Source organism: Candida theae (genome assembly GCF_024610275.1).
Source record: "Candida theae strain CBS 12239 chromosome Unknown scaffold36, whole genome shotgun sequence".
NCBI lineage: Eukaryota > Fungi > Ascomycota > Pichiomycetes > Serinales > Debaryomycetaceae > Lodderomyces > Lodderomyces theae.
In genome coordinates, this window is record NW_026261426.1 from 70090 (window position 1) to 92412 (window position 22323).

General features: G+C 40.2%; 12 protein-coding genes across 12 annotated transcripts; 6 read left to right on the top strand and 6 right to left on the bottom strand. All coding sequences in view use genetic code 12, as the record gives it.

The window, feature by feature from the left end:
- Positions 1 to 718: 718 nt before the first annotated feature.
- KGF57_002178 (ATP-dependent RNA helicase) lies at positions 719 to 2461 on the bottom strand (the record flags this gene model as incomplete). The annotated part of the gene is made up of 1 exon (XM_051751464.1): positions 719 to 2461. One exon carries the CDS (start codon positions 2459 to 2461, stop codon positions 719 to 721), a length of 1743 nt encoding a protein of 580 aa, XP_051609333.1.
- Positions 2462 to 2778: 317 nt separating this feature from the next.
- Positions 2779 to 4245, top strand: KGF57_002179 (mitochondrial 37S ribosomal protein mS29; the record flags this gene model as incomplete). Its single annotated transcript, XM_051751465.1, has 1 exon — positions 2779 to 4245. One exon carries the CDS (start codon positions 2779 to 2781, stop codon positions 4243 to 4245), a length of 1467 nt encoding a protein of 488 aa, XP_051609334.1.
- A 63-nt stretch (positions 4246 to 4308) lies between these two features.
- On the bottom strand, positions 4309 to 4854 carry NIP7 (ribosome biosynthesis protein; the record flags this gene model as incomplete). The annotated part of the gene is made up of 1 exon (XM_051751466.1): positions 4309 to 4854. The coding sequence occupies one exon, from the start codon at positions 4852 to 4854 to the stop codon at positions 4309 to 4311; it is 546 nt and encodes a 181-aa protein (XP_051609335.1).
- Positions 4855 to 5127: 273 nt separating this feature from the next.
- Positions 5128 to 6922, top strand: KGF57_002181 (pseudouridine synthase; the record flags this gene model as incomplete). The annotated part of the gene is made up of 2 exons (XM_051751467.1): positions 5128 to 5318; positions 5413 to 6922. 2 exons carry the CDS (start codon positions 5128 to 5130, stop codon positions 6920 to 6922), a joined length of 1701 nt encoding a protein of 566 aa, XP_051609336.1.
- A 588-nt stretch (positions 6923 to 7510) lies between these two features.
- Positions 7511 to 8752, bottom strand: HRR25 (serine/threonine protein kinase; the record flags this gene model as incomplete). The annotated part of the gene is made up of 1 exon (XM_051751468.1): positions 7511 to 8752. The coding sequence occupies one exon, from the start codon at positions 8750 to 8752 to the stop codon at positions 7511 to 7513; it is 1242 nt and encodes a 413-aa protein (XP_051609337.1).
- A 1413-nt stretch (positions 8753 to 10165) lies between these two features.
- On the bottom strand, positions 10166 to 10825 carry KGF57_002183 (uncharacterized protein; the record flags this gene model as incomplete). Its single annotated transcript, XM_051751469.1, has 1 exon — positions 10166 to 10825. The coding sequence occupies one exon, from the start codon at positions 10823 to 10825 to the stop codon at positions 10166 to 10168; it is 660 nt and encodes a 219-aa protein (XP_051609338.1).
- A 2175-nt stretch (positions 10826 to 13000) lies between these two features.
- Positions 13001 to 14698, top strand: IPL1 (aurora kinase; the record flags this gene model as incomplete). Its single annotated transcript, XM_051751470.1, has 1 exon — positions 13001 to 14698. One exon carries the CDS (start codon positions 13001 to 13003, stop codon positions 14696 to 14698), a length of 1698 nt encoding a protein of 565 aa, XP_051609339.1.
- A 121-nt stretch (positions 14699 to 14819) lies between these two features.
- On the bottom strand, positions 14820 to 16481 carry KGF57_002185 (deubiquitination module subunit; the record flags this gene model as incomplete). Its single annotated transcript, XM_051751471.1, has 1 exon — positions 14820 to 16481. The coding sequence occupies one exon, from the start codon at positions 16479 to 16481 to the stop codon at positions 14820 to 14822; it is 1662 nt and encodes a 553-aa protein (XP_051609340.1).
- Positions 16482 to 17028: 547 nt separating this feature from the next.
- KGF57_002186 (uncharacterized protein) lies at positions 17029 to 17316 on the top strand (the record flags this gene model as incomplete). Its single annotated transcript, XM_051751472.1, has 1 exon — positions 17029 to 17316. One exon carries the CDS (start codon positions 17029 to 17031, stop codon positions 17314 to 17316), a length of 288 nt encoding a protein of 95 aa, XP_051609341.1.
- A 471-nt stretch (positions 17317 to 17787) lies between these two features.
- Positions 17788 to 20091, top strand: KGF57_002187 (putative tRNA 4-demethylwyosine synthase; the record flags this gene model as incomplete). The annotated part of the gene is made up of 1 exon (XM_051751473.1): positions 17788 to 20091. The coding sequence occupies one exon, from the start codon at positions 17788 to 17790 to the stop codon at positions 20089 to 20091; it is 2304 nt and encodes a 767-aa protein (XP_051609342.1).
- Positions 20092 to 20219: 128 nt separating this feature from the next.
- On the top strand, positions 20220 to 21605 carry ALG2 (GDP-Man:Man(1)GlcNAc(2)-PP-dolichol alpha-1,3-mannosyltransferase; the record flags this gene model as incomplete). Its single annotated transcript, XM_051751475.1, has 1 exon — positions 20220 to 21605. One exon carries the CDS (start codon positions 20220 to 20222, stop codon positions 21603 to 21605), a length of 1386 nt encoding a protein of 461 aa, XP_051609343.1.
- Positions 21606 to 21696: 91 nt separating this feature from the next.
- KGF57_002189 (uncharacterized protein) lies at positions 21697 to 22017 on the bottom strand (the record flags this gene model as incomplete). The annotated part of the gene is made up of 1 exon (XM_051751476.1): positions 21697 to 22017. The coding sequence occupies one exon, from the start codon at positions 22015 to 22017 to the stop codon at positions 21697 to 21699; it is 321 nt and encodes a 106-aa protein (XP_051609344.1).
- Between the last annotated feature and the right edge of the window lie 306 nt (positions 22018 to 22323).

Consider the following 22323-nt stretch of genomic DNA (forward strand, 5'->3'; position numbering starts at 1 on the left):
CTTCCTTTACTCTACAAAACCTATGCAAATAAGAAAAGCGTTAGTAATCTGTGTCAAGCTAATTCCAATACTTGAAGAGGAATGGAAAACTCCTTCAAATATAAAGTGTATACGCTTGACTCTTTTTTGTTTGATTTTCCTGGGGCGTATAAATATCAGTACACTGTAAAAGGAGTAAAGTATTAAATTAATTCCCAGGGTAGAGACGGTCACGCTCAACTCTACAATGACAGATCAGCTGTTCATTCCCAAAATTTAATCCGTATTGTATTGAAATCGTTAATCTGCAAAATTTGTTGTTAGTATAAAAAACTCAGTGACGTGCTAGCTATGCAATGCCATGTTATTCCTTTTGTTATATCAGATAACTAAATGTAGACTTTTCCCCATGACATAAATGTAGGAAGTCAAGCGTTCGTAAATTTGGTCTGTTTGGTGTTTCATCATGAAAAAGAAAGTTAAGCAATCACAGCTCTGGCTATAGCATTCAAACACACATACCTATCATAAACATCTCTTCGTAAAAAAAAAACCTTGTCCTTGTCCTTGCCTGCCTGCTTTGATTTGTTAGTAATTGTAACTTTGCAACATTCCATCTTCAATCAGTAATCTTGACACGTCTTCCGCATAATTCACTCAGAAGTCTAACGTCTGAAAAAAAAATGTCTATGAATCATCATCTTGAACAATTTCAGCACACATACACATACCTTCTTTTTCAACCTATTTTGATTCCTCTGATTATGGCATTACCCAATCCCTTCACCCATGACTTCTTGGACTTTTTATCTGCAATGATGAAAACACGGCCCAGTTGATTCATTCTTCCCGTTCTTCCCAATCTATGTACAAGATCAACTGAGCTTCTAGGTAAGCCCATCAATATCACATTCTTGATCCCAATAAAATTCAATCCTCTAGCCAACAAATCAGTAGTCACCAAAATCTTAACTTTGCTCCCATCCAAATCCTGCTTGATCACTTGTGCCGGCATCAAAAACGGTTCGAGAAAATCCCGACGATCTTGAACTTTAACCTTGCCTGATACACCATGTATGTCTTGTTCACGAATTCCGTATTTGGAAATCATCAAATCCACCAATCCATCGACTTCCGACTTCTCATTCACAAAAACAATAATACGTTTCACATGATCGGGTTCAGTTCCATCTCTTGATATAGCATAAATGGCTTGGGCTAAACACCTTGGCTTTGATCCATTATACGGAGGCAAATCGGCATCCAAAGTCATAACTTTAATATTACGAGGTACTTTATGCAATGACGACGTAGATACTCGAATCATTGACTTCTCATCAGGAAAATACCTCGACAATGTCTTTTCAAACTCTTTGGGGATTGTAGCTGAAACCAAAATCAAGTCGAGTAAATTGGGGAAATTTTTAACCACAGCAGTGGTATCTTTCAAAAACGAGGGATCAAACAACGTATCCGCTTCATCTAAAACACAATATCTCACACTTTTGAAAATTTTGAATGGACGATCAATAGCTTCCAATTTGGAAAACCCCGTGATTTTAGCTGGCGTTGTAACCAAGACATCAACCTTACCATGGTTGCGCAACTGCTTGTATAATGAAATTGGTGGATCCCCGTGGGACAACTTCATCACAGACAATCCAAGTGTGGCATTTTCTGGTAGTTCAAGGAAATCTTGGTACTGACGCGCGACATTTTCATGCTCCAACGGGAATTTGTTGGCTCTATTAAGCACTTGGTACACTTGCTCAACCAACTCATGAGTAGGTACCAAGATGATCGACCTTACTTGCTCTGAATTCTTGAATAGCTCATACTTTCTGGTGTTGTCTTTGAACCAATTAAAGTCATCCTCTTTCAACTTCGATAATAATGGAGCAAGATAACTCCAGGTCTTGCCTGACCCCGTCTCAGCAGCAACTGTGAAAACTTTAGTCTTTTTCAACTCATTCTCATGTTTCAATTCGTAAAAGATTCGTTCTCCTGCATCCATTTCTTCCAACTTCTTATCAACTCTTCTCGTTTGGTTGATTTTACGGATTGCAGAAATTTGAACTGGCGTGGGTTTAATCTTGATCTCATCAAGTGATGCATGTTGAGGTCCTTTAAGATTGTACTGAGACCTAATTTCCTTGATCATTGCCTCCCGTACCGATGGGAAAACCTTCAATTGATCAAAATTGTCAATTTTCGATTCAGCTGAATCAATGGGTGTTTTCAAGTCATTGTGTAGTTGAGAAAACTTGCCAGACTCGAAAATAAGTCCCCTTTTGGACTTTCCATCAGTTTCAGCTTCCTCTTTGTTCGACTCTTGTCGTATTTTTTGCCTTGTCTTGAGTAAATTTTTCTTTGAGAGAGCAACTTTCGACGAATACCTCGACAAACACCTCAATTGGAAGTGATAACAATGACTTTTTGGTACTGGAAATGAGGCACCATTTAGCATCAACTTCCAAAACATGCTAGAATAGGACTTGAATGTAAGTACATTGAAAGGAAAAAAGAAATAAAAATAAACAAAAACTCAAACTAAAGTAGTAATGGGAAGAAGAAAAGTAACTCAAGTATGTGATGAGTAGTAGAGAAGAGATTAACAATATTGGAACGAAAGTGATGAAATGAAAAAAAAATGAAAAAAAATTTTTTTTTTTCCACCAAATCATGCGGGTAGTGTACTCATTACCAATTTGCACGAGCCCAAAAAATTTTCAACTACTCTCTATACGTAGAGATTAGAGGAGTGACAGCTAATTCTAAAACAACAGCCACCGGTTAACCATGTTGAGATTATCGGCCAATTTATCCAGGGCCACCAGGGCCACCAGGGCCACCAGGGTCACGGGGCTTACCAGCTGCCGCTCAACTCTGCTAATATCGACTCACAATTTCACAACCACAACCCAACTTCTAGCCACACCAAGACAAAAGGAAGGTAAATCGAAACAGATTTTAAGAAGGAAAGTGGTGGAAAAGGAGAAAGTCAAGAAATCTACTGGATTAACCCATCACCCATTCAAAGATGCCGTTCAACAATTAAATTTGGAAAAATTGGCACCTCCAATGGATTATGTTGAGCCATTGAGTAAGGATTGTTTAAGTTCATCAACAATCACTGTATATCCATCTGACATCGAGGAGAAGTTGCGCACATTCCAAGCATTTAAAAAGTTTCAACATCACGAAATGTTTAGAAACCCAGTGTCGTTGACCACTTCCAACACTGTCAAAATTTATGACAGTTTTGTTAAAAATTTAACAAATGAGTCCAAAACCAATCGTAAATATATCGATGGGATCAAGGGCAGTGGAAAGTCTACTTTGGTGAACCAGGCATTGGCATTATCACTCCAGGAATTCGAAAATGATGTTGTTATATTACACTTGCACTCGGCTGATATAATAGGAAATGGATCCTCTGACTATTTTAGAAACAATAAATTGGGCTTGTATCAGCAACCAATGGCCACAAAGAGATGGTTGAGGAAGATCTTGAATGTCAACAAGGACGTTTTCCAAAAACTCAAATTAACTCAAGATGTTAAGTTTTACCAAGACAAACAAGAGTACAATTTAAAAGCTGGTGAAGCTTCTTTGTACGATTACCTTTCACAAAATAGAGAAATCAACAAAGGTCAGCCAACAACGGCATTCCAATTCTTTATCAACCAATTGAAACAACATTCGAGAACGGTGCCTGTTATCTTATCAGTTGATGATTTCAATGCATTGGCTGATTTTTCAACAACTCAATATCGCTCACCAGATTTCAAACCCATTCACATAAGCGAATTTGAATTGGGTGATTTCATCTTGAAGGCAGCCAGCGGCGAATTGAGTTTTGCTAAAGGTGGAGTCTTGTTGGCCAAATCGTGTGATTTCGCACCTGCTAGAAAGACAACCCATGTGGCGGTATATCCTCATGACGAATACGATCCATACATGAAGTATCCAAAGTTGGATATATCAGTATCGCAGAGATTGGCATCCAATGGAGGAATAGAGCCTGTCAAAGTTTCCCCCTTGTCTAAAGATGAAGTTCGTGCATTGTTATCATTTTGGAGGGATCAACAAGTGTTGATAACAAGACAAGACTTCCACAAGAAAGAATTCAATGACGACCAAGCCGAAGTTGTTGAACAAGAAATTGATCCTGAATTGCAATTTGAAAAATTAGTGCAGTCGAGTTTTGTCGTTTCACAAGGAAACCCATACGGAATATTGAAACACAACTTGATCAGTTATTAAGAGATCAACAATGTACATAGAGAAAACACATATTCATTTAATGGCATCGTCTTTTAACTCGCGCTACGTAAACAAAGTATCCTCTTCTCTCAAATACTCACCAATATCACCCTGTCTAAACGCAACAATACCAGTAGGAGCCACGTTCCTCGCCTCATGCGTCAGCTTAGCACTAACACCAAACCCTAAAGGGATATCACCCATGCTATACACAATAACACCAGCATGTTCAGGAATATCATCACTCATCCTCCCAACATGCGCTTTCAAAACATGATTCCCATACAAGAACGGCATCTCACCATTTTGTTTAATCCATATCTTGTATTTTGCGTATTGTGATAAATAGGGCAAGGCAGTGATGTGTAATTTGAATTTACCAGTCTTGGTGAATTTGCCAAAACAGGTGCCCAATGACATTAGGTTCTGACGTGATACTGAAGTGGCGAAATTGGCAACTTGTTCGGACACGTAGTACACTCGATCCTTTTGTAATCGGAAAACATGCGGGTTTTCGGGATTGTCTATGAGGGCAGATATGTTGCGGCCGATGTAGTTGGCTAGTTTTTCAAACACGACTTTGGTTTCTTCTTCTGTTAATGGTCTCATTGGCGGAAAAAGAATAGCAAGATGTACTGAGCGTGGCTGTTATAAGATAATGAAGATGATGATGATGATCTCTCTCCCCGTGAAAGTCTACTCTGTTCTCATTATTTTCTCTATTTTTTTTTTTTTCAGTCGAGAGAGAGAGATGCCCATCCTTCGTTACGAAAAAAAAAAATAAAAAAAAAAAATAAATAGAAAAACACTTTCCCAAATCTTCACCAACTCGACACCATTGACTATATACAACTGGTCTCTCACTACTGAATAAATGCAAAGATGGACACGTCTGATAATATCCAAATTGAGCAACAAGGATCCCAACAACAGCCTTTGGAAGAGCCTCATAGCCCGCAGCCTGCTGTTTCAGCTGGTTCTTCCACAACAACTGCAACTACAAGGTCAGCGCAAGTTGGCGCCAGGTTGCAAAATTCCAAAGAAAGGCAAAACAGACAGAAATATGAACAATCGTAGGTAAGTCCACGACCAATACACCCCACTACATTTACATGACCGTGGCGTGCATCTCACAACTAAATACTAACTATGCACCCTTTTTTCTAGTGAATATGTTCCCATGTTAGATGACAACGGCAACCCCATCCCCAAATCCGAACGGAAACCAAAACGGAAATGTGCCGTGATGATAGGATACTGCGGTACGGGATACAACGGGCTCCAAATTCAAAATGAACCTGGTGTCAAGACAATTGAAAAGGACTTCTACGAGGCATTGTACAAAGCCGGTGCCATATCGTTGGAAAACTCAATTGACTTGAAGAAATCCGGGTTTCAGAGAACAGCAAGGACAGATAAAGGTGTACATGCTGCCGGTAATGTCGTTTCGCTAAAGATGATTATCGAGGACCCTGATTTGAAGGCCAAGATTAATGAGCATTTACCGGATCAGATCCGGGTTTGGGGTATTCAGCGTACCACAAAGGGGTTTGATTGTAGGAAGATGTGCTCGTCGAGAGTGTATGAGTATTTGTTGCCTACTTATTCCTTGCTCAGCCCCAAGCCTGGTTCGCAGTTGGATGAGTTGATTAGGGAGAGTAAGGAAAACCATCCTGGTTTGTTTGTTGATGATGGTGGTGAAAGCAAGGTGTTTTGGGAGTTGATGAAGGACAAAGTCCGAGAGGCCGGTTTTACGCAAGATCAGTTGGACGCCATTGCACAAATGTATGAACAAGAGAACAAAGCAGCGCAAGCTACGCCTAATCCTGAATCGAGTGTACAAGAAAGTAGCACCAGTACCAACAACGACAATGTGACAACCAATATCGCTAATGAAACACCACAAGACCCAAACACATCTCAAGACATCCCCCTTTACCGTCTCGCCAAACAAGTTAAACAAATAGAAAACGCCACCCGTCGAGCCTACAGAATCTCACCATCGCGTCTCGACCGCTTCAGACAAACAATGCAACAATACAAGGGCACCCACAACTTCCACAACTTCACCATTGGCAAAACGTACAAGGACACCTCATCCAACCGATACATCATCGACACCACAATCTCCAACCCATTTGTCATCAACAACACCGAATGGATCTCGATCAAAATCCACGGCCAATCATTCATGCTCCACCAGATTCGTAAAATGATCTGCATGGCCACGCTAGTCATTCGTTGCGATTTGCCACTGGGCTTGATTACTGATGCATTTGAGCCCACGAGGATCAATGTGCCCAAAGCCCCCGCGTTGGGGTTGTTGTTGGAAAACCCCGTGTTTGACGCCTACAATCACAAGTTGCGCGATAACGCATACGATGCGATTGATTTTAGTGCGTACGAGCACGAAATGGCTGATTTTAAAATGAAGTATATTTACGACAAGATTTATGATGAGGAGGTCAAGGAGAATGTGTATTATGGGTTCTTTGGGTATATTGATAGTTATCGGGTTCCAAGTGCTGATAACGATGAGGAAGGTGGAGATGCAATTGCGGGAAAGAATGGAAAGACTTTTGCTGGTGGTGGTGGTGGTGGTGCTGGATCAGTGACGATATTTGATTTCTTGCATAACTATATCGATAAAGCAGCCAAAGCTGAAGCGAAAAAGTAGGACATCACCTTTATAGAGTTGAATGAAATGGGTATTCTCAATTGAATTGAAGCATAGTATAGTTTACACTATTTTATATGTATATATGTACGAGCATCTATCAAAATCACAACATCGCAACCTCAGCATCGTTGTCCGACTAGCGTAAGGATACGCTGGTTATCTTCTTGGTCGTTTACGAATGAAACAATGCAATGCCCACACAAACACGTAGAAGAGCCATAAGTCTGGCATACGGTGACGGCAAGCAACTACGCCCTCTCTCTCTCTCTCTCTCAATACCCATCTACCTTCGAGAAGTATGTGCAATTGCGGCTGAAACCTTGTGCAAGCATATCTGAGTATTCGAAGTTGCAAATATAGTATAGTAGGTAACCAGCTGAGCAAGCGCTTGCTTTCTAGCAAGTCTTTAGCATTCATATGCCACAACAGCACAACTCGGCGGTGGCGTGCCTCTTGAAACACCGAATCCAATCAACACCAGAGCCAATCAACACCAAAGCCCAGTCTTACACAAGAATAGCGACGCTATACGCTATCTGCATTCTTGAATAGCAAATGCACTTACTGCTACTCTGCCCTATCGTATTAAAGCCATGCTGGATTGCCTGAATTTGCTTGTGGTTGAGCTGGTGGTGGTACTTTTTGGGCAGCAGCATGGTATGTTTGATTTGGTGTATACATGGATTTTTGGTTTTGATAGCGGGGGTCAGCAAAATTTTTCTGCTGATGCTGAGAGTCCTGAAGTTGTTGTTGGTCTTGTGCATCTTGTTGTTGTTGTTGTTGTTGTTGCTGTACTTGCTGACTCCGTTGCTGTGGCGGTTGTGGTTGCGGTGTTTGTTGTGATTGCTGTTGTTGCTGTGGTGTTTGCTGTTGATCGTTGTTCTCCTGATTATTGTTATCTCCATCAGCTAATTTACCCTGAGCCCTTTGTTTTTCCAATTGGAATTTGTACAACGTCCAATCAAAAACATAATCATACCGATAGTTTTCCTTCTTGAACAAGTCTCTAAACAATTTCCTGAGATATGCGTAATCGGGTTTATCATCAAATCTCAATGTTTTGATGTAGTTCATGTAATCCAAAAACTCACTAGGTAAACCTTTGCACAAAATGTTGTTTGGCGTCGTCATCTTCTTTTCCATGATACGGTCATACTTTTGTCTCTTTGTAGCTGCTTTCAAACCTTGCCAAGGCAATGAACCACGGCAGAAATAAATCAACACATACCCCAAACTTTCTAAATCATCTCTTCTACTTTGCTCAATACCCAAGTGTGTATTAACACTGGCATATCTTGCCGTACCAGTCAAATTCTTGTTTTCACGATACGGAATGTGTAAATGCGTTCTTGGATCACGATACTTTTTGGCCAAACCAAAATCAATCACATTCACTTGAGATCCTCGTCTTCCAATACCCATCAAAAAATTATCTGGTTTGATGTCACGATGGATAAAGCATCTAGCATGTATGTACTCAATCCGACATATTAACTGGTCAGCCAATAGTAAAACAGTCTTGTAGGTGAATTTTCTGTTACAGTAGTTGAACAAATCTTCCAACGAAGGACCCAACAAGTCTATAACCATGGCGTTGTAGTCGCATTCAGTACCATACCACCTCACAAAAGGTATACCTACTCCTCCACTTAATGCTTTATAGACTTTTGCTTCGTATTCCAATTGTGGGTGTTTGGCTTTAGTGTTTTCCAACTTGATGGCAACTTCTTCGCCCGATATGATATTTGTTCCCAAGTAAATGTCACCAAATGATCCTGAACCAATCTTACGGCCAATGCGGTATTTTTTGCCTACTCTCAAATCCATGGTTGAGTGGTGTGTGTGTATATATATATATATGCTGTTGTGGTTGCGGTTGCGGTTGCGGTTGCGGGTATTGTTGATGATCTAAATGAATCAAAATTTTTGTTTGTTGTCTTAATCGATATGGTGTGTGTGTGACTTGTGTGTCTGTTGCCTGGTCTTATCTAATAATCCTTGGAGTTGATGGATTGATCGTATGGTGATGTATTGTATAGTAATGATGCGATATGATGTGATGTGTTGCTCTTAAAGTTGAGTTGATAAGGCAGTTGCTAGTAATAGTGTGTGTGTGCGAGTGTGTGCGAGTTGTGTGCGAGTGATTTGTTGTTTATGAAACGATGATTCTTTCTCTCTCTGTCTCTCTCTGTCTCTGAAGAAGAAAAAAATTTGACAACCAAAAAAAAAATTTAATGATGTGTGTGTGTGTGTGACGGTCAAATTTGCAACACACCCTTTCTGGCTCTGTAAAGTAAATGACAAGATATCTGTAATAGTAATGACTACAGTAGTTGGTTGGTTAATCCGATGGATAAGGATGATGTTTCAATACCAGCTGTAATTGTTAAAAAGAAAAAAAGAATGGGTGTGTATCCGGGGGGTGTGTAATTGTTTCCAAAAAATTTTTAATTTCAATTTTTTTTTTTTATTTTCTTTTGCTGTTTTCTCTTAAACATAGACACACCACACAACACACTACTGATAATCCAATCTCTTAGAGCAATTATGCTTCAGATGAGCTGATAATACAACCACCCTATAACCCCAATAGATACTTCTTTAGTATATAGCCTAGAGAATTACAATGAACAAGCACAGACAGATAAACATAACAGTCTATGCATTGATTTATTATTTATTTTCTTAATTTATTATGCACACACACACACACAAATATCCTAAAAGTTTCTTTTTTTTGCCTTTACGGTGACAGGGTAGCTAGTCACGTGTATATGTGGGCTTATCCACAATCGGATATTTTTTACAGCCATCTCACGTCTATTCATAAAAGAAAAGGGTGTACTCTGACCAAGTTACTCGTGGTTGTCTCTTACCTGCAGAATAAAAGATCTTATAATGCACAACAGAGGAGCTGATTTCACGCGAGACTGTCCTATTAATTCCCATTTGAATCAAATCTAAGGTTACTATTTTATTATCATTATTATTATTATTAGAAACACTGTAATTAGAGTAGAAACAGCCACATTGTATACTATACAATGGAGTAAATTGAATAGACACTTCAATATAACAAGGAAAGAAAGAAAGAGGAGAGGCTATAGGAAAAGGAGACAAGCCGTGCAGCCGCGGCCAAAAAGACAGACTGAACTGAACTGAACTGAACTGAACTGACCTTGCTCCTATCAAACAAGTCCACAACAATAGTAAAAGAAATTTCGCGCAGTGTATCTTTGCTTACTTTGCAATCACTGGTTTTTGGAATTTGCTGTAGAACCTCTTGAAGAAATTAGACTTCTTGGTCTGGTTCGAGGTAGAAGTCTTGGCTTCTTCAGTAGTGACTGGCTCTGCTATTGGTTCAGTATCCTTGGCGGCGGCAGGCTCAGCTGTGGTTGCACCATTACCATTGTCACTCAATTCAAGAGGCGTTCCCTCTGTGATTTCAACAGGGCTAGTAGTAGTAGTAGTAGCGGCAGCACCAGTTGCATCAACATTAACATCAGCTTCAGTTTTTGGTGCAGCAGTAGCAGTAGTTGAAGATGCTTGTGCAACTTCAGGTGTATCCTTAACTACAGCTGCCTCGTCTGTTTTAGTTGCATCTGCGTATGCAGTAATGCCATCACCATTCAGTTTAGTAACTGGCTCGGTCACAGTCTCTTCTTGTCCAACTACTTCTTCACCAGCAGCTGCAGGAGTAGCAGCGTCAGTAGCTTCGGATCCAGCCTGGGGCTCAGCAGCGGCAGCGTCGTCAGTCTTTGAAACTTCAACTGGCTCTGCGGTGGTAGCAGTAGCGTCAGTGGTAGCTCCAGTTTCATTAGTGGTCTTGTGAGTCTTAGCCTCTTTTGAATCAGGGTTAAACACTCTTGAGATTCTCTTTACTCTGTCTTTAATAGCCATTGTGGTTCGGTGTTGTAGTTTGTTAAGGAGGAAGGAGAAAATGGGGGTTGGGGATTGGGAGTTGGATCAGTCTTCTAAGTATGTTTAATCTGGGTATATGACTTCAAACAGTAAAAAGGAAGAAAAAGAAAAAGAAAAAGGAAAAGGAAAAGGAAAAGGAAAAGGAAAAGGGAAAGTGTAAATTGAGGGAGGTGAGTCGAGGGAGGAAAACAATTAGTTTATGTGGATTCTAAAATTGTAATCTTTAAAGAAAAAGAGATGATTCCTTCAATTTCTATGCATCTGTTTTTATCCCGAAGGAGACGAAAACAAAAGCAGTGGAGATTAACAGGGCTAATTAAAAGTGTGGTTTTCTCTATTATTAAAACAAAAGAAGAAGAAGAAAAAAAAAACCGTGACGTATATTTTATAGATTGTTTACCCGTGCATTACCTAGTTACATATGTGTTTTAGTCCTTGTTATTGTGATATCAATAATATGTTTCTTGAAAAAAGAATTAGACGCCTGATTTCTAAAGAGTATATCTATCTACATACATATTTAAGGAATGTTAAAAAAAAAAAAAACAAAAAAAAAAATAAAAGAGAGATATATACGTGTATGGTTTGAAGGAGGGGGTTTTTTTGTGTGTGTGTGTGTGTGTGTAATATTGAGTTTGTGATCATTCTCACTCAATTCAAACACAAAAATAAATACAAACAAATAAACACAATTTTACCAGATATAAGCTTACAAAGTTGTATAGATATAAGTCTTGATATCTCATAAATACGAGTAAAGTAAAGAGTAACAACTATTGAAAATGAGGAGATTTACATAATCATTTCACTAGTGTACTTAGAGTATATAGTCTTTCATAGCTAATAATTCGTTAAGTTTATTATTTGTCATGTGATCATTTTTTGGTTTCATAAAGTATATCGTGTAATGCACAATAGAGCCACTTGTAGCTTTGCACAACCATTAGTTTTAGTTATATACATGCATTCAATGCTTTTGGTTGTCGCCAACTTTTGTTGATAACCTTTGTACGTGTTTTATATGAAGACGAGTTGTTTGTGTACTCTGTGCACTCTGTGTACACAAACAGTCAGCCGTAACAGCTGAATATTGTTACACAAACCATATACGCATACTAGTTTTTTAGAAGAGGTCATACGACAATAACCATACATACATACATACATATTCACAATTTGCAAACACATTACAGCTTAAGATGCATCGTCTAAGAACTTACATGCACCATAAGAAGATGAAGACGACAAAACGAGTCGAGAATGTATCCAAATGAGACGCGAAGCTGGATCCCTTTGTTACTCCTCAACACACATCACGTGTAATGTTGATTATGTTTCTTGCGGTAAGAATTTTTCCTCCCAATACGTACATTCGTGAAGCATTGAACAAAGAGTACCGATGGGCTCGTCTCGTCGATCCTTGATGAAACACACAGCCGTGCAATACCTAGTACTAGTAGTCTCTTACCTAAACATAGTTACAAAAGTGTCTCGAAAATATTTTTCTGTTGCCGAGGGAAAACTTCTTACTTTTGAACTGCACGTGATTGTTTTTGTTACTCTACACTGTTGTCGGAATACTCTCACTACACTTTGAAGAGTTGCTTCACTCTCTTGTTAGGAAGGGTGCCATTAGTTGCTTCTTGCAACTATGTACTCTAGTTATGATACCTAAAAGCCATATTTAGTTGTGTTGAAAGAAAGTTTTGTAATGGAATGACACCAAAATTTCTTCAAGAAAGTCTTTCAAAATATACATCTAATTACACCGCGTTTAAGATATTCACTAACTTTGGGAGACTAAATCTAGCTTCTTAAGTGCAGCGGAGCTCAACATGGATGACTGACTCTTGAAACAGTTGGTGGTTGCAAAACTAATCGTTTTCGCGTGTAAAATTTAGGTCGTGTACATCTTACCAAATTGAAAACAAATTCCTTCACAAAAGGAAACGTTATATCAACACACACACACACACGCACACAAGCACATACACAAGCACACACACAAGCACACTTTAAGTATCCGCGCGGGAGTCAGTAGAGAAAGCACGACGCTGCAATCACCACCATTGTTGTATCAAAGCAGAGTTACAAATATTACAGTATCACAAGGAAAGAAAAAACACCATTGGCAGAGCTATTTTCACCTTTGAAATGCCTTCTCATGATCTCAAGATTGACCACAAATCAATGCCGTTGACTTCAATCACAAACAATCATCAACATCATCATCATCACCACCATCATCACCATCTTGGTCAACCTTATTACCACTCCAACGAGTACAAAGTGGCCAAACCAAAACTTTCTGAAAAACGCCAGAGCTACAAATACGGCCAATATCCTCATCGAAAACGCGTAAACGAGCAAACTTCACCAACTCCAATGAGAAGTGTTTCCGATCTTGGCAACAGAGAGGAGGAGCGTCTGACAAATGGCACATCCCTAAGTTACAAGAGCATGCTGACCACTACACCTAGTTCGAAAAGAGTTGCTCACAAACCATCAGCCACCCCCATGTCCTCTTCTTCCAAGGGCGGCACAGAAGCCTCAGCAGCAACAACAACACACCACAGTACTTCATCGTATTCATATTCCTCATCTTCACCGTTTATTGAATCACCAGCGGAGGACAACTACAAATCAAACACACTGAATTATAACAAATCTCCATCACTATCAACTCATTATCCTCCCAACAACAACACCGACGCGCCGCCTCCTTCTGCACCCAATTACAAGTTTGATGATTTTGAAATCGGAAGAGTTTTAGGCAAGGGCAAATTGGGCAAAGTATATTGTGCCAAACACAAACCATCAGGATACCTAGTTGCGCTCAAGGTGATGTCAAAGAAGGAACTTTCGTCAATGAAACTAGAACGCAATTTCCGACGAGAGATTGAAATCCAATCTTCATTGTACCACGTCAACATCACTCATTTACATACGTGGTTCCATGATGATACCAATGTGTATCTAGTTTTGGAATTCAGCTTGTATGGCGAGTTGTATCAGGAATTGCGCAAGCTTAAGCGGTTCGACAATGTTAAAGCGAGCCATTACATATATCAAGTGACTTTGGCATTACGATACTTGCATGAAAAAAAGGTTGTTCATCGGGATATCAAGCCGGAGAATATCATGTTGAGTTTGGATAATGTGGTGAAGTTGAGTGATTTCGGTTGGTCAGTGTATATGAAGAATCAAGATGAAGAAGGGAAACAAGACCTACCTAACAATGTTCATGATGATGACGAAGAAGAAGAAGAAGAAGTAGTGGATAACAAGCATCGCAGCCATATAAGCCACATGCAAAATCCTAGTGGTGCCCATCCGCCGCTCCAACAATCGAATAGAAGAAATACCATATGTGGAACAATGGACTACCTACCTCCTGAAATGATTGAACTGAAACCACACGATAAAGCAGTAGATATATGGGCATTGGGGGTGTTGATTTATGAACTCCTCGTTGGCAAGCCACCATTTGAGGAAGTTGACAAGAATGCAACTTATAAACGTATCGCTAAAGTAGATTTAAGATTTCCAAAGTACTTGCCTCCCAGTGGACCCAGTGGACCCAATGGTGCCAATGATCGCACTGGTGGTGAAGGCGATGGTGGTGGTGGTGTTGGTGCAAATATCAAGGAAAGCATAAAGAGAAAATCAGTAGCGAATGACGGTGCATCTGCAATGATGACGACGACGGCAATGGATTTGGATGCTATTGACTTGATCAGGCGGTTGTTGAGGTATGAACCAAGTGAAAGATTGAGCTTGGACGGAGTTTTGCGACATCCTTGGATTACTAAACATAAGCCTTATTGGCCAACACGGAGTAAGTCGAGGTGAGCAAAAAAGGCGAATTCGAAAGTGGGAAGAGGATGTTATGAATGGAGTAGATATACGGTGTATATATTGAAAATGTCACATCTCTTAAAATTACAAAATTTAATAATCGTTGAAAATACAATCACAGTAGTTGCTGCTGTTGTTGTTGTTGCTGCTGTTGTCTCTGCATTTGTAACTGCTGCTGCCTCTGTTTCAACAACATTTGTTGCTGTGCCTGTTGCTGTTGCTGATACTTGAGATACTGCTGCTGGAACGCCTGCTGCTGCAAATTATTATGCTGCGCCGTCATTAAAATAGCCTTTGATGGAGCCCGAACCTGATATATCTCGCCGGGAATGGCACTAAACAGTTGTGTTTGCGAGTCCAGTTGCGGATTCAGCGGCGCGTCAACATTGATCAATGCGCACCGACCTTGTAAACCACCTATGGATCCCGATATGGCTTGGTTCGCCAACGTCTGCTCGCCACCGGCTCCACTTTGCTGTTGCTGTTGCTGTTGTTGTTGCTGTTGCTGTTGTTGTTGGGAATGTTGTGCTGAGATGATTAGCGCATTCGCATAAAATTCTCTTGCCTGCAAGAACCGATGACGGTACCGCACCGGCATCATAATTTTGCGCTCCAACGGTATTGGATTATTCTTTGACAACCCCTCCAACACCAAATGCGTCTCTTCGTCCGGATCCAAGACCTTATTGGCCCTATTCAACATCAGATCAGCGCATTCACCATGGAACGCCGCCGCCTCTCTTCGTTGTGCTGCAAGAGCATGATTTTGTGCGATTTTGGCTTGGTTTCGTTTCTGGTACTGTTGCAACAACACATCGTAAGGCTGAGTTCTGCCAAGAACAGCTCGCTTGGCTCCCATTGAGTGAGTTTTACATGTTAATGAACGAGCGCATAACCCACCTGAGGCCAATGCAACACCACACTGTTTGTCAACGTCAACTGGTCCCTTGGCTTTGGCTAGAGCTTTGGCTTTTTGGGTTTGCGCTGCAGATTGAGAAGTAGGTGTTGTTGCTTGCACGGGTGGAGTCAGCTCTGCTGTAGCGGCTTCCAGTTGTCGTTTATTGTACGTTGTTGCGCCTCCCGTATTCTTTTTCCGTTTCACTGGCTTTTCAATTGGAGTACCAGATTGCGACGCGGCGGCGGCAGCGGCATTGGCGGCTTCTTTAGCCTTTTGTGCTTGTGATTTCTTGTACTTCTTCTTGGGTTTTGAGGAGTTGCCGTTATTGCTGTTGCTGCTGAGGTCCCCGTCAAAGTTGTCATTTGCACTATTAGGTACCGGCGTGTTGTTTCTTGTACTATCCACGGACGAGGAATACTCCATTTCACTTAGTACTCCATTCTTTCTCTTGCGTTTATTGACAGCATTCGCAGCGTTTCCATCATTATTATTATTATTGTTGTTGTTGCTGTAGTTACTTGCAGCGAGTTCTGCTTGCTCTTGTTGTCTCTTTTGCTTCATAGCGACACACTGTTGATAGTGCAGGTTTAAGCTAGGTAATCCAATTGGTCTTTGGCACGAGTTACAGATCTTGTAAGCGATGGATTGGGATAAGTAGGATCTTCCAGGGAACGCGTTCTTGATAAAATAGTTTTCGTTGGTGGATGATGATTCCTTATCTGGTCTAATTATATCCACTTTCTTGTCGAGGTAGTTGCCAAACTCTTTCCAAACTGTCTGTTTCTTGTCGTTTGAAGTTTCACTGTTTTTATTATTGATATTGTCGAGAATTGAATTTACTTGCGATAAGGTGATGACTTGGTCGACTTTGGTTGACATTATTAAGCTGTTGCGATAATAAAAGAAAAAAAATGTTGCAGTGATACGGAGACCTGATTAGCGCCAAGTGTACGTCAAGGGTGATACCGGGGCTTGACTGCAATTGGAGGTAGAAGAAGGGTCCAAATTGGATCTGTATTTTTTTTTTTTTTTCGAAACGGCTTTTAAAGTGGTGAGTTTTTGTGCAGTCAGGACCTAACCGTGGATTGATTATCTTGTCTTGAACGATGATGGATATATATCCAAGAGACAGTGTGTAGTTTGGCTCTGCCTAGTGAAAGACACTTGGTCTCCTCGGTGTAGATTGATTGATTGATTGATTAGATTTATTACCAATCCCAATCCTGTACCGGAATAAAAAATCCGGTTCTTTCTTTTCTGTTTTGCACTTTTGCACTTTTGTCTCTCTCTCTCTCTCTCTCTCTCTCTCTCTCTCTCTTGTTGCATTCAATCAATCAATTTGATTTCTGCAACTTCACACACACACACACACACACACATACACACACAGAGGCATACCACTACAACAACTTAAATAGATATTGCCATGCTTAGAAGAGAAGCAACTACCATTAAACTATCTGCAGAGGATGTACTTGATTATGATGAATCCTTAGAAGAGAGACGTTTACAGCTACAGCAACAGCAACAGCTACAACAACAGCAACAGCTACAACAACATCCTTCGAATCTGAATGAATCGACAATCATTAACCAGCCAACTAACCCTGCATCTGATTTCAACACATCAAACATCCTACAAGAGCAGTTGAACAATACAGATGAATCACTATTGGATACTAGAGCAAGAACCAAAAATGAGAGAATTCTATAATGACAAAGAGTCAAATTGTACGAGGTGGTAGCTTATTTGTTGTCACGGCAGTTGAAGGAGTGAATGTGTATTCCCGTTTCAAATAGCTGTGCTGAAGGTTTCATTAGCGTATCCTTGATTGTACTATAAAGGTGGACTTTTGGTCCTTTCTTCCTGATATTAGTATCATATTGGTTATACTACAGCACCTAGTCAGTCATGTTTCAATACAAATTCTTGTATATTTATCGTACTGCTATCGTGGTGATCTGATGCACTTCTATCCAATCTATATATCACAGTGTATGATAATAAAGTATCCTCTGTCTCTCTGTCTCTCTGTCTCTCTGTCTCTCTCTCTCTCCTTCTGCAATGAGATAATGCAGTGAAAAAAAAAAAAATATTTTTACTCTTCACACATTGCAGCCATAGGACTAACCCACACTTTCAACTGCTACAACTTCATATCTCTGCAAACTGTAGTTGGAAATTATGAGTTTTGGAGATATCATTTTTGCAGTATGCGCTGCCTTGTATCTTTATAATGGTGGAAGATGGACAATAGTGCTATCTGCGTACATCTTGTCATATTTATACAAACTTGATGGAAAACCAGCGACAGCAACAACAAAAGGAGCAGGAGCAGGAGCAGGAGCAACAGCAACAGCAACAGCAACAGCAACAGCACCCCCATCAAAACCTCCGGTCTCAGAGACTTCAAAAAGTGCTACAGAGTCTCCGATATATGCTGTTGACTTCACCTCAACTACTTTTACACCTTCAACTACGTCAAACATCCCAAAGACTACTGTCCGCCTGCGTGCCAAAAGATCACCCAGGATTATCAAAGCCAGTAAACCAGCACCTTTGCAATCCAATGAACCTTTATTGACGAGGTCTCAGGTTGATCTCAAAAAGTCCCAAATATACATCTTTTACACCACGTTAACTGGATCATCTCTAAGATTGGCCAAAAACTTGCAAGAAAAATTATCATTGATGGAATTACCCCACGAGCCCAAGTTGCTAAGCCTTGATGACGATGTTGACGATCTTGAAAAGTTTTTTTTGAAAACTCCAACAGCGGATGACGCAAACACCAAGAACATATACGTGTTGGTCTTGCCTTCGTATGAGACGGATTCCCCCATCGACTACTTTTTGGAACATTTGATTGACACCTACCAAGATTTCAGAGTGGACAAGTATCCATTGAGATCTATCTTGGGGTTTGCAGTGTTGGGCTTAGGCGATTCAGAAAGCTGGCTGGGCGACAAGTTTTGCTACCAAGCGAAATTAGCTGATAAATGGTTGGGAAAATTGGGTGGCAGAAGATTGTACCCGTTGGGTGAGGTGTGTATGAAGTATGAAGGTGAACCAAAAGCAAAGGAATGGATTCAAAATTTTGCCGAGCTTTTGATTGACGAGGAACCATTTTACATTGATGAGAATAACGATGATGAGTTTGATGATAGCGATAAGGAGGACAATAGTGATGATGCAAATACATTGGTTGACGTTGAAGATATGGGCGATATAATTCGCAAATCTGGCCAAAGATCAACACAACAATTGGAAGTGAAACAAATGGTTGCCAAGGACTCACCAACATTCAAAACCCTCACAAAGCAAGGTTACACAATTGTCGGTTCACACTCGGGTGTCAAGATTTGCAGATGGACCAAATCAGCATTGAGAGGAAGAGGATCGTGCTACAAGTTTGCCTTTTATGGTATAAAATCACATCTATGCATGGAAACAACGCCATCATTGGCCTGCTCAAACAAGTGTGTATTTTGTTGGAGACACGGGACCAACCCAGTTGCAAAACTGAATTGGAGATGGGAGTTGGACCCACCAGAGAAAGTCATGGAGGGTGCATTACAAGGCCATTATCAAAAAATCAAACAAATGAGAGGTGTTCCTGGTATACAAATGGATAGGTTCCAAGAAGCATTCCAAGTGAAGCATTGCGCATTGTCACTTGTTGGAGAACCAATTTTCTACCCGCACATCAACGAATTTGTGGGAATGTTGCATAATCAGCATATCAGCTCCTTCTTGGTTTGTAATGCTCAACACCCGGATAATTTGGCCAAATTGTCGAAAGTCACTCAATTATACGTGAGTATTGATGCACCAACAAAGACCGATTTGAAGAAAGTTGACCGTCCTTTGAATAGTGATTTCTGGGAGCGTTTAATGTCCTGCTTGGACATTTTAAGAACCAAACAATCTCACCAAAGAACAGTGTTTAGATTGACATTGGTTAAGGGGTTCAACATGACTGATATCAAGAGTTATGCTGATATGGTTGAGCGTGCATTGCCTTCTCAAATTGAAATCAAGGGGGCTACATTCTGTGGATCTTCAAACGGTAATGGAAACCCATTGACGATGCAAAACATTCCATTTTATGAAGAGTGTAAGGAGTTTGTCAGAACCTTGAATGAGGAGTTGCGTAGTAGGAATCTTGGTTACGACATTGCTGCCGAGCACGCCCACTCGTGCTGTATCTTGATTGCTCACGAAAAATTCAAAATCAATGGAGTGTGGCATACACACATTGATTATCCCAAGTTTTTTGAGTTGTTAGAGTCAGGTCAGGACTTTGTTGATGTTGATTATATAAAACCAACGCCCGAGTGGGCAATCTGGGGTTCTGAGGAGGCGGGATTCAACCCTGTAGATACTAGATGGGATAGGAAAGCAGAAAAGTTGAAGAACAAGATAGCTAGAGAGGAGGAAGAAGCCAAAAGAAGGGGACAGGAAGAAGAAGTAGTAGCGATTGTATAGTGAGTAAGTTTATAGTAAAATATCCACGCGTTGAAGAAGAACACGAACAAGCAGAAGAAGAAGAAAAAAAAAAAAATAAATCGAGATCTGAATACTACAGTTGACAGTCTAACAATCAATTTCCCACCATGTCATCAAGAAAACCAGGAGGGATTGCATTCATACACCCAGATCTAGGTATTGGCGGTGCTGAGAGACTAGTCGTTGACGCTGCGGTGGGCTTACAAGAATTGGGCAATCAAGTAGTCATTTATACGTCACATTGCGATCTCAATCATTGTTTTGACGAAGTTAGCTCTGGCCAATTGAAAGTCATTGTGCACGGAGATTTCCTACCCACACTGTTTTACAAAAGGTTTCATATCCTATTTGCAATTTTGCGGCAACTATACTTGGTGCTCGTGTTGATCATCTCGGGTGATATCAACAACTATGATTTCTTCATTGTTGATCAATTATCTTTTTGCATCCCGTTTTTAAATTTCTTTAGTCTGGCCAGTGCCAGAGTCTTGTTCTATTGTCATTTCCCTGATCAATTGCTTACCAAAAGAACCAGTTTATTGAAGAGCTTGTACAGAGTGCCCTTTGATTTCATTGAAGAGTGGACTACTGGATGCAGTGATCAAATAGTTGTTAATTCACATTTCACTAAAGGGATCTTTCACCAAACGTTTACAAACTTACGCAACATCGACCCTGGAGTCATATATCCATGTATTGATGCAAACGTTGAAGAGACCGAGGAGTCCATAAAAGCAGATCAAGAAGTGACCAATTTTTTCCAAAACTCAAAGTATTTCCTATCCATCAACAGGTTTGAGAGATCCAAGAATATTGAACTTGCTATTAAAGCGTTTGCGAAGCTGAAGCGGATACTTCCAGGAAAGCCGAGATTGGTCATTGCAGGCGGGTACGATGCAAGAGTGGTTGAAAATGTAGAGTATTTGAAAGAATTGACCCAACTTTGTGATGACTTGAAAATGACCAATTTCACCATACGAGGTAAACTCTTGGTAATGCCGCCATCAACTGAAGTGTTGTTCCTACCCAGCGTTAAATCGTCTCTCAAGGTTGCACTCTTGAAGCATGCGGAACTACTATTGTACACGCCTGGAAGAGAACATTTTGGTATTGTTCCTGTTGAAAGTATGCTTTACAAAACGCCAGTCTTGGCGATAAACTTTGGTGGACCATTGGAAACGGTGGTTAATTTTGATGGAACAAATATTGATGAAGCTACCGGGTTTTTGGTTCCTGGGGACCATGAAAAGTGGGCAAAAACCATAACCCGATACTTCAATGAAACCGATGATGAAATAAAACGCAGGTTAGGGGACAATGGGTGTCATCGTGCCGTTGAGAAGTTTTCTCGTGGTGAAACTAGTTATGAATTTGCCAAAAATTTGGAGTATGCGGCACGGAGCGCAAAGAAAGTCACGGGCATACATTGGATTCTTTCTGTGATTGCTGTCATTGTTCTAGCAATTGCATATGCTGTTTCTAAGGCTATCTAGAAATGGCGTGGATGAAAAGAACTATTGATTAATTCACTAGCTATTTGGATAAAGAGTTAATAGAACGCAACATCATGACAAACCTTTTTTTTTAAGAAACTTCACTCACATGTGTCATGAAAACATGTTGGTTGTCCGAGCCGTACTTGATGTTACTGGAGCTTATCCTTATGAATTCCTGTAATTGATCTTCTGTCAAAGATTTTGAGTCAAATTTTTGAATCCACCCAAGAAGGAAGCTAAAGAAACTCATAGAATCATCGTCATCGTGCTCAATGATGCCATACTCAGTTACAAATTCATTTGCTGTCTCGTTAGTCTCAACTTCACGCAAACAAATTTTCATTCCAAGAAATGACAAGGGTGTAAGACTGAATCCCTGTGAACTGTCAGTGATTAAAATGTAGTCCATCAATTTGTGGAAAACTCTTTTTGGCTTGTCGCGAATTCCTCAATCTCTTTCTTAAACTTGATGAGCTTGTATTCGATAGGACCAAAATTGCAAATAAAAACATCAGACCTTAATGTCTTCCCGTATTTTCTGAAAGTTTTTTCTAACTCAACAGTTAAGTTGAGTAACGGGAGAAAATGCTTTATGCTCTAGTTTTTTAAAGCTTGTCAACTAGGTGTGAAAATTTCAGTCTCATTTTGAAAACTAAGTGATTCTGGAATTTGTAAAATCGCGCACTCTGTTTCCAGATTCAACCCATTCAAACGA